The sequence below is a fragment of the Drosophila kikkawai genome, chromosome 3R (assembly GCF_030179895.1).
Source record: "Drosophila kikkawai strain 14028-0561.14 chromosome 3R, DkikHiC1v2, whole genome shotgun sequence".
NCBI classification, from domain to species: Eukaryota; Metazoa; Arthropoda; class Insecta; order Diptera; family Drosophilidae; genus Drosophila; species Drosophila kikkawai.
Window position 1 is genome coordinate 11,460,351 of NC_091731.1, and position 11,066 is coordinate 11,471,416.

Here is an 11,066-nt window from a genome sequence, read left to right on the forward strand (position 1 = left end):
TGCAACTACTTGCAGTAATAGTGCTCTTGGCTCGAGTGCAGCGCGCTGACTGAGTAAACAAATAGCGCGTAAACAACGGCGAGGCTGGAGCAACAGGTCGACCGTCATCCCGTCCAGCATCTCGTCTCATTTCTTCTTCAAGCGCATGTGCAGGAGTGAGTTGAGAGAGTGGAAGCAGAGGAATGCTGTGGTCCAATCTGAAATGGAGAATTGTGACTTTGATGTTAATCTCAATATTTGACAGTCGGAAGAGCTATTGTAATTGTTGAATTAAGTATGCACTTTTAACGGAATTGAATTCAAATTCCTATTCAAATTGGAAGGTTGTAGGATCAGATGTGGTTCGAGTCTCAGGTGTGGTTCGAATATTCTGTGTGGTTCGAATATCAGATGTGGTTGGATTTTTTAGGGAGATTTTTGTTTGTCATTTTTTAGGGGGAACAAAAATGTTCGTACAGACACACTGCTCAGCAGTGCCTGGTCACACTCAAAAACAGGAAAATGGCGAACGATACGAACAAGCTGCTGCTGTCTTCGCAGCAGGAAAAACCCAACCACTACACGTAAATAGCAACAAATTGAGAGTGTCCAGGTGCCAGATTGACCCCGTATTTTCCCCGCCCGCAGCTACCTGAAGGAGTTCCGCGTGGAGCAGTGCCAGTCCTTCCTGCAGCACAAATGCAATCAGCATCGGCCCTTCGTCTGCTTCAATTGGCACTTTCAGAACCAGCGGCGTCGTCGCCCAGTGAGAAAACGCGATGGCACCTTCAACTACAGCGCCGACAATTACTGCACCAAATATGACGAGACCACAGGCATCTGTCCCGAGGGAGACGAGTGAGTATTGTAATTCGCGTCCTGGAGCCTTCTGGCGAAATTCTTTGTTGGCGGTGGGGCTGTGCAGTGCGGGTATGAGACGGCGATAGCAACGACGTAGTATTTTTTCGTTTCCTCTTTGCGCCTCGTTCCTTGGCGATGTGTGTGTATCTCTTGTCTTCGTGTTTACAAACAAAAACCTGGGTGCGGGCGTTTCGGGGGGCTTGGCGTCGTCGGAAAGCTAAAAGTGAAATTCGCTGTGTGTGTGTATGTGTGTATGTAGGCGAGGTCACACAGCTAAAGTGAAAGTGATTCCAGCGATTGGGCTGGCAAATTCTAATCAGCATCCGCCGTCGCCTTGGTGGTGGTTGTTGCTCCCACTCACACAACCATACGCGGAGTGTACGCACACACACGCACGCCACGCCAACTGCTACAAGTGTGTGCGTCATTGTTTTTATTGCGTTTCGCTTTTGCGTTTTTTCTTCTGCGTTTATTTTGTTTTTCTCCCGGCAGCTTCAAAATGTACAGTTATTGTGGTTGTCGAGCTTTGGAGAAAAGCTCGCCAAAGCGCGAGAGCAGGGTAAAAGTAAAACGCAATTACTTTCTGCACGAAACAAAAACAGTGGGCAGACTTTATGACCCAGACTCGAGGCCCCCACCCCCTGCCCCTCCCGCGCGTCTATTTTTAGAGCCAGCTACGACGTCACTGAAGAGTCCTCTAATCTCGTTTATGCCTTCATCCCACCCCGCAGATGCCCCTTCCTCCACCGCACCGCCGGGGACACTGAGCGACGCTACCATTTGCGCTACTACAAGACATGCATGTGCGTGCACGACACCGACAGCCGGGGCTACTGCGTCAAGAACGGACTACACTGCGCCTTCGCCCATGGCATGCAGGACCAGCGCCCACCGGTCTACGACATCAAAGAGCTGGAGACCCTGCAAAATGCCGAGATCACGCTGGACAGCACCAACGCGCTGAACGCCCTGGACAAGGAGCGCAACTTGATGAACGAGGATCCCAAGTGGCAGGACACCAACTACGTCCTGGCCAACTACAAGACGGAGCCGTGCAAGCGCCCACCGCGCCTCTGCCGCCAGGGATACGCCTGTCCGCAGTACCACAACAGCAAGGACAAACGCCGCTCGCCGAGGAAGTACAAGTACAGGTGGGTAATTCCTTTTTAAATCAGAGTGCAGAAAATATAGCCTTAAACTCTGTTCCAGGTCCACGCCTTGTCCCAATGTCAAGCACGGCGAGGAGTGGGGTGAGCCGGGCAACTGCGAGGCCGGCGACAACTGTCAGTACTGTCACACTCGCACCGAGCAGCAGTTCCATCCGGAGATTTACAAGTCGACCAAGTGCAACGACGTCCAGCAGGCCGGCTACTGCCCGCGCAGCGTCTTCTGCGCCTTTGCCCACGTGGAACGTAAGTGCAGAGCCAGAGCCTCTGAGAACCTTAGCTTTCAGCGCTGTTCGTCACAACCAGTTGTAGTAGGGAAATTCGTTAGGCTTATCTTATGATTTTCCTGTTCTAACCCTATGTTTATCTTTTACTCGCCTCCCATTTCTGCGCATCAATCAACCCGCAAATCTTTCTAAAATCTGAAAACCCTCGAACCGACTCCTTTGTATACCAATGCATCAATCCATCAATCAATGTTCGCTTTGCCGCTCGGTGTCGCTTGCCCATGTAACCATTCCCAACCCAAAAGCTTGTATTATGGCCGAGGAGAAGATGCGGGATCACGAGCTAACCCTGTGCGAGCTCATTTCCAATGCCTTGCCCGACTTACAGGCCCAGGATGTGCTCCACCTGGGCGACAATGTACGTATGACCAAAACAGTAACACTCATCCAGCCGGCGATTTGCATCGCCTAACCCCCACATACTACCCGACATCGTCAGTCGCGCTAATCCAGCTAACCACATCAGCTAACAGCCTAACACCCTCACCAATCCATTAAAGTCTGTGGCCTGCTCTCATTGCGATCCTCGATTTTTCTTCTCTTTTCGTTTCGTTCTCTTCGTAGTCATTGAACATTGGTGGTAATAGTACCAATAAAATGTTGGTAGATGCTTTGGAAAACACGACAAATTCCAGCAAATTTTTAAATTTCTCACGACCCCTGGACAGTCGTTGTGAGTATTTTAGTCATGACACCTGACAAGTACACCTAAGTTGCAATCCGATATTCACTAAACTCTAAATGTTGGTTGTGGACATTTGTTAGCGCTCAGACAGCAAACGCCCCGGTCTGTTCACGTCTTGAAACTCTCACTAATTTATATGTCTTCTTTGCAAGCAGCTTGCTCACTGGACGATCCGCGCGAGAACTCATTGTCGGCGAGTCTGGCCAATACTAGCTTATTAACACGTTCCTCGGCGCCAATTAACATTCCTAATACGACTCTAAGTAACTCAATTAACGGTAAGTTGTCGGCAGGCTTAGTTGGCCAACTAATCGCTAAATGTCATTCTGTTTGCACAGATTTCAACTCAGGTGGATTCGCCGTCAACATTCCCAGCAGCTCGCTCACCTACAGTCCCACCAATCTCTTCAATGTGGACGCATTCAACTATGGCGGCTCTAATAAGCTCAGCAACTCTCTCTCGGCCACCCAAAACGATAGCAGCCTCTTCTTTCCGTCTCGGATCATCTCGCCCGGCTTCGGCGACGGCTTGTCTATCAGCCCTTCCGTAAGGATATCCGAGTTGAACACCATTCGCGACGACATCAACAGCAGCTCGGTGGGCAACAGCCTCTTCGAGAACACTCTTAATACGGCCAAGAACGCGTTCAGCTTGCAGTCGCTGCAATCGCAGAATAATAGTGATCTCGGGCGCATTACCAACGAGCTGCTCACGAAGAACGCTCAGATCCATAAGCTTAATGGGCGCTATGAGGATATGGCGTGTAAGCTTAAGATCGCGGAGCTGCATCGCGACAAGGCCAAGCAGGAGGCCCTAGAGTGGAAAGAGCGGTATGATCTGGCCCAGATACAACTGAACCTCCCGGCGGAGCTGCGGGACTTGTCCATACAGAAACTGAAGCAGTTGCAGGTAGGCAGTCGCTGAACAAAATTCGCTGTGTGTGGGTTTAACAAGCTTTGCTTTCAGTCGAAGCTGCGCACTGACTTGGAAGAGGTCGACAAAGTATTATATTTAGAGAACGCCAAGAAGTGTATGAAGTGTGAGGAGAACAATCGCACAGTCACACTGGAGCCGTGCAACCATCTGTCCATCTGCAATACTTGCGCTGGCTCGGTCACCGAGTGCCCCTACTGTCAGGTGCCGGTGATCACCACCCATACCTAGAACATGTTCTATCAGCAACAGGACCACAAGTGGCCCTTTGGCTGAAGATCGGATGTGAATGGGGATGCGGATGCAGATACCAATGGGAATCGTCATGACAATGTGTGTGACAGACACACAAAGCAAACTTTAGTCATAGGGAAAACGTTGAAAATTTTGATTCGATGATCTGGTAGGAGTAGCCACATACAAGTGGACGTGGTAAAGCATATATTATTTGTATTTCCACTGTATGCAAATTATGCAAATTATCGTCATGAATATTAGCAATTTCTAGGCACAAACTATTAATTGAATTAGCTAGCTGCTCTAAAATCTAAGTTAAACAATTTTATTTTTGTTTGAGTTTGTATTTTATTTTATCATTATTATTTTTTTTTTCAAAAACGACTACAGGAACTCTTGAAAAAGATTTACATTTTATATTTGTGTACTGTTATGCAACACAACTCAACTCTCTTTTAATTTTGTTTGATAATTTCAGTGTTTAGGCATACTTATTTTTGTTTATTTCTATCAACTCTGCACGAATTTGCAATATCTCATTTATTTTTTACACGCACGTATACTTTGTGTAACTTAATTCGAAATATGCTACACTTTCAGTCATATTGTACTTTTCACTAGTATTACTTAAGGAATTATGAGAACTAAACAACCGCTGTTACGATATGTAATGGGTTGAAGGATTATGATAAATATATAAATATATATTAATTTTTCTAGACACTTTTAGCAATTGACTATTAACAAATTTATAGAAACCAACAAATTGATCATGTTAATAATCTTTAACAAAGTATTGTCGCATACAAGAGCAACAAGCAACCACAAACAAACAAACCAACAAAAACCACCAGTGATTTTGTATAAGCCGATTTTCAAACTGTATTTTATATGTCTGTGTTTCAAACTTGTGAAAATAACCAATAACTAAAAGCCAAGACAAGCGTCATAAACTCTATGTAACTGACAGGTCATAACTAATCATAATTTACACTTAGCTTTCTTTTCTTACATGTTTCTTTTCTTTTTTTTTTAACTGCACAAAAGTTATTATAGGTGTAAAATGGATTTATAACTAATTGCGACAACGCTTTTCCTTATTGAAATGTTCAGTTTACTTTACGAAAACCAAGTTTAATGGATTAAGACACTTTGCTTTTATTTTTGGGCGTTTTGGCGGTCTACAAACCAATGCCAATACTCCCAACCCAAAAAAAAAAAAAGATTTACAAACTCACGTATATACTCCACTAGGTTACTTTGTGATTTATATAGTGCTTTAAGTACTTACTTTGCAGCTGACTTCAGTTTTCATTTTACTTTCATAGTCTCAAATAGACGCTTCCAATGTAGTAAAAGCAAATAAAAATGGTCAATGTCGGAACGTAATATTTAAGATACATAAAATCAAGCATTTTGCTGATGATGATGGTACAAGAACGAATATGAATAGATATATATTTATGGAGCATTTGAACGCAGACTCGATGAGTGATGTGTAGGAGGCAAAAAACAATAAAAGTAACTCGATACAGCGAAATGAATAGAGTTTAATCAGAAGTGTTAGCCAGCGTTAATGTGAAACCGTCTTCAAAAATTGATGTATTTTTTTGCGTAAAAATAAAGTTATAATAAAAATAATAATAAACCGCTATTGAAAGCTGTGGACAATGTTGAATAAGAAACAGAGACGTATTGTTAGCTAGTTGAGTTGAATGGATTAAAACTAAAATCAAAACTGGACTGTTTTGGGAATGAATTGAAAATGCAACGTAACATGCATAGGCATTTATTGAGAACAAAAGCAAAACTGTAAGGATATACACAACAAAATATATATATATATACGAACCCTATATACAAAAAGAAACTTCAAATATTAACAAAAATTATGTATTACAAAGCTAACAAGCAAGGGCAGCGCAAAGGCTTTTATCTCTGTGTGTGTTTGTACTGTGTTTTGTAGAAGCCAAACGTCAAGAAATACAAAATAATAAACATAACAATAATCAAATGTGTGTTAAATAATAAATGCTTTAATAGTTTATGACAAAGATGTACACAAAAAATTTAATAACATAAACAAGTAAAAATCACGAAAACCAAAAATAATGATGAAAAGAGACAAATTGGTTTTATAATGGAGCTGTTGAGTCGCTAATTCTAGAGCGTGTGCCAATCCAAGGAACACGCAAACATCTCCCAGAACACAATCGACCTTCATCGACTGGGCACTAATTTAAAGGATAACTCTTTAGGAACACTTACACGAAATCTATCAATTTCCGGATAATCCGACCTCAATCCAAATCCAAAGCAATTTTACAACATGTCAAGGAATCCATTTCACGCCCGTCTCAGCTGAGAACCAGAATCAGAACCCAGATCGAGAAATATATGTCAGTATATACATATATATTTATAGATGACACATGTATTTTGTATACGCTACTGTAAGAGTGATTTTTATGTGATTTTGAAACTACTTGAATATGTGATCCAGAAATATATATAAAAAAAAAAACAAAAAAAAAAAAAAACCAAACAAAAATAAAAATACAAGTATTTATATATGAATGCAATCTCGCGACAGCAATAAAACAAATCAAATTGTAAACCAACTTGACTTTATGTACAACAAAATGACAACAAGAAATATTAAACAAATGTTGTAAAGCTCCAGCTCCATTTAGAAAACAAGCGGCGAAGAGAACTTGAATAATTAAACGAGTTAAAAGTTAATTGAAGACGGACAACACACATAGAATATATACATTTTAAAGGAATTGTCATACACGTAGACCACAAACAACCACAAAACAATCGCAATGAAGAGAACAACAAACTAAATGTCTAAAATATCAAAAGAATTAGTAGCTAGCTTTTAGGGTCTCTTAACGAAAATTAAAACTAAATGACAAGAACGAGAATTCACAAAAGAGCAACATAAGCAATGGCAATTACTTCTCTGTAGTTCTAGAACAATATACAAATTGTTTCAACTAGCTAATAAACAATTAACGAACAAATTGTAGTAAACGTAACTAAAGGTTTGACACGAATAGTTAACCGAAGGGATAAACAACAACAACAACAACAACTCTGAACACCGAACAGGAATTTTAATGATGAAATCGCGGAGACCGAGCAACTTGCAACCGAAAGTACTGTCTTGTATTTTAAAGATGTCTACACAAAAATATAAAAAAATAGATTTATGCAACTTTATGCGAACCAAGCCCACACAGAGACACTCACAATAAGGAGGACAGGATAGAAACTAAGTGGAATCAACTTGAAACCAATATGAATGAAATTATTTTTTTCTAGAATACTACAAATGTGTGTCAAGACCTAAATGAAATAAGAACAATTTGAAACTTTTACTAGAGATAAACGCTGAACTAGATTCGAAGCAATTCGACAGCCCTACATAAGTTAACTGATACACCTAGCCTAGGCTATATGACAAATATATGAATGTACCATTTATGGCTAATAGAATATCTATGAAAATTTTTACCAATGTTTTGCGGTTCGAGTCTTGACTTAATCTCCCCTGCGTTGCGATCAGTAAATATGTATTTCCTTTTGTTTGTATACCTTGGCTTTTATTTTTATGGCGTCCGCGGAATGATATTAATACGAATGCACTGATATTGGTCAGATGTCATAAAGCTCTCTCGACTTATAACGTTTCTTATCGGGGATTAATTGCCGCGGAAATGCGGCCATAGCTGTTTATTTTTATCACTTCACCTTATAACAACCTTCCCCTGAAATTATAAAAATTAAATACCCAAACGACCCTTATACGCTTCCATAATTTTGTTTTCAACATTTTAGTAGTCTCGCTTTGTTTTCTCTCCCCCTCGACCGGCTAATGTTGTATGTTATTGCTAAAGTTATTAACTAAAGCTAATAAATGTGCTTAGAGAGAAAGACAGAACCAGCAAATTTGTGTTGCCATTCAAGAGCAGCAAACAATAGACTCCGACTCAAAGATACCCTTCCACATTGTAGACAATGCAACCTTAACAAATCAATTATTTAACTAGTTATGCCCACAGCGGATATGAATACAAATATTTGAATATTTATATATATATAGCATATTACGTATGATAGCATTATCAAAATATTATCAAGCAAATTGTGTAGCAATTTAGTTATGTATTTCCGAATCGAGAATGTTTGTCCAAGGTGACCACAAAAGCAACAAATGCATCTGCCTCAATCCGAATGTACACACCTCAGTATATGTATGTATTTACGATCGATCCTATATGTTGGCAATAATCGAACCGATATAGCGGAAGATGAGGGCGAGGCAGCCACTGATGGAGTTTGTATATTGGCGTTTGCTAAGGAGAGTTACTACATTGAAGTACTATGTAAACTATGCAATTAACAAATTGATAAATACAAATTACTATTTAAAAGAAAGATTAATAAAACCATGTTTAAAGCAAGCACCCCAGAGTTTGTTGGTTATTATATATCCCTTTCCTAATTTGTTGATGAGAATGCCGCAATTTTTTCCTTTTCTTTATTTTTTTTAGGGATTTTTTATTTTTTGCAGTCTGCAGACAAGACAAAGCCAAGGCGCTTGGTTCCCATGCGTGATTCCAATCTGGCCCGGCAACAACAACAACAGCAACAGCAACAAAGAGCAGCAGAGAAAAGGGCAATATAAAAGGTAAAGGCAAGGCGCAGAGCAGCAGCAACAACAACGTCAGAAACTCGTAAGAATTTTAAAATGCACGATAATCGTTCAGTGATAGCTAAGCAAGCCGACAATGCCCCGGCTGCCTGCCTCTACCCTCCTCCTGCATCCGAACCTTCGCAACCCATCTCTCCGCTGCCACTTTAACCTGAGCCATCGAGGTCCAGGGAGCCAGTTTGAAACAAGGTAGGATGCTGCTGCTGCTGCGATATCGCCGCGTTCGCGCGTTAAACACAAGCGCAACAATTTTTATTCTGTCAGCGAACGCGTGCCTGTATTTGTGTGGTCCCGTCTTCAAACTGGACTGGGCCCTGGACATGGGCTCCGACTCCTTCTGCCTGCCTTCCGATCTTGCGTGGCGATCTCACGCGCTTGCGCCTGCGCCTGCGCATTGTGGGGAAGCACACTGCAGTGGAACGAGCGGGCATATTGGTGAGCTAGCTGCCTGGCATATAAATATAAATAGGTTTTATGAGCGCAAAAGTGTTGCCATTTTTCATGCTGGATGCTGGTGGTTGTACATTGAATGTTGGATGCTGAATGATGGCCAACTCTTGGCCCCGCCGCCAGCGTCTCCCAACTATTTTTAGACGCTGGCCAAGTGGACATGTTCGAGAGCGTCCAGGGAGGAGATCGGATCGGCATCAGGCTTTCGCCTCGATTCGTGTCCATGTTCTGCAGTGTTTCGCACGCTGCACGCTACACGCATTTCCACTCGAAACTTGTTCTTGTTGTTGCTGCTGCTGCCGCTGCTGATGCTGCCGTGGTCCCGCCCGCACGCCCCGCCGTGATTTGTAACACGATACATTTCGCCGCCGCCGCAGCCGTCGACTGGAGCTGGTCGAGAAGGGGACGGATTGGGATGCAGGATCCAGAGTCCCTGCTGCTTCTAATGCATTTTTCAGCTCTTTTGCATCGGGCCTGCCCCGATCAGCTCATTAGGCATTTTTAATTTGACAACGCGCGCAATTTATGTGGGAATTTCATGGCGTGTACTTTGACTCATCCGAACGAAACGAAATGAAACGAGTCGAAACGAAAGACTTAGGCAGCGAACTTGGCGCGCCGAGCTCTGCTCAAAAATCAATTTTCAATTTGCTGCAGTTGGTCGGATCGGATCGGGTCGAAACGGGACGGAATGGGACTCGTGTGGCTACCTCTGGACCCTGGCCGACTGCCTGCCGTCCTGCCTGCAGCATCCGCAGATCAAAGCCAAGCGAAGGAGAGCGCAAGGCGACCCCAAAAAAAGAGTGACAAGGATGAAAGCTCATTAGCGGTATATCGATGGAGTGGATACTCTCTATGTTTACCCAAAATAATGATTGTTCTATACTGGCCAGGTAAGTTTTTTCATGTGCAGAATTCGTCTGAGTTATAAGTTCTAGGTGGATATTTATGTATGTAAATATATACCATATCTCATCATAATTAAAAAAAGGTATTTGAAAACGTATTTTATACATTTTGCTTTTTATTCTAATATTGCTTACATTTTCTGAATAAGAATGGTAAATATTTTTATACCCTTGCAGGGTATTGTAATTTTAGTCAGAAGTTGTTTACGCAGTGAAGGATAACAACCCGACCCTATTAAGTATATTTATTCTTGATCAGCATCAAAAGGTGAATTTTTTGTCATGCTTATAGGAAAAACATTTTTTTAATTTTTGTTCAAAATTCGACCGGGGTTTTATTGTTAAATTTTTTAAAAATTGGCAAGAATGTTGATATATTAAAATTATAAATTAAGTAGGCAGAACTAGCGTTGAAATACTTTTCAAATTGAATTGATGATTTTTTTGCTGAATGATAATATTTTTAAGCTTTAATTTTGTTTTTAAATATTATCACATAAAATTAGAGAATAAATATCCAAATATATTACTAGAAATCTTATAACCAGGTTAGTTTTGAATCCCATATAAAAAAAAGATTGATAGTCTTAAGTCCAGGATCAAATAAGTTCCTTGCAATTATTTAGACCCATCTGAAGAAGCTGGCAAACTGGTTAGCGAAACCGATTATACTGACTGTGTAGAGTAACGAAAATCTATTTAACCGGCACAGGCGTTGACGTTGATGTTGGCCGGGACTTAACGATGTGTTGCCTGGCAGTTGCCGCCCTCCAGTTCCGCCTGCACCCCCCGTAAGCCCCTCTTAGCCCGTCCTAGAACCCCACATGGCCAACGGC

At 41.7% G+C, this 11,066-nt stretch overlaps 1 protein-coding gene across 3 annotated transcripts; it reads left to right on the top strand.

The window, feature by feature from the left end:
* The first annotated feature begins 181 nt into the window (after positions 1-181).
* unk (RING finger protein unk) lies at positions 182-8,622 on the top strand. 3 transcript variants are annotated; one of them, XM_017162047.3, is made up of 10 exons: positions 182-354; positions 436-563; positions 628-837; positions 1,572-1,991; positions 2,050-2,252; positions 2,539-2,651; positions 2,858-2,966; positions 3,134-3,256; positions 3,317-3,888; positions 3,946-8,622. In XM_017162047.3, exons 1-10 carry the CDS (start codon positions 337-339, stop codon positions 4,141-4,143), a joined length of 2,094 nt encoding a protein of 697 aa, XP_017017536.2. In that variant the 5' UTR covers positions 182-336; the 3' UTR covers positions 4,144-8,622. The 3 variants fall into 3 exon arrangements, 2 of the variants coding, with proteins under 2 accessions (XP_017017536.2, XP_017017537.2); XR_001770578.3 differs by lacking the exons at positions 2,858-2,966; positions 3,946-8,622 and having other exon boundaries at positions 3,317-3,457; XM_017162048.3 differs by lacking the exons at positions 2,539-2,651; positions 2,858-2,966.
* The last annotated feature ends 2,444 nt before the right edge of the window (positions 8,623-11,066 follow it).

Coding starts and splice junctions, on each gene's coding strand:
- unk (XM_017162047.3), top strand. Junction 2,652..2,857: donor TGCTCCACCTGGGCGACAAT/GTACGTATGACC, acceptor TTCTCTTCGTAG/TCATTGAACATTGGTGGTAA. Junction 2,967..3,133: donor ACGACCCCTGGACAGTCGTT/GTGAGTATTTTA, acceptor CTTTGCAAGCAG/CTTGCTCACTGGACGATCCG.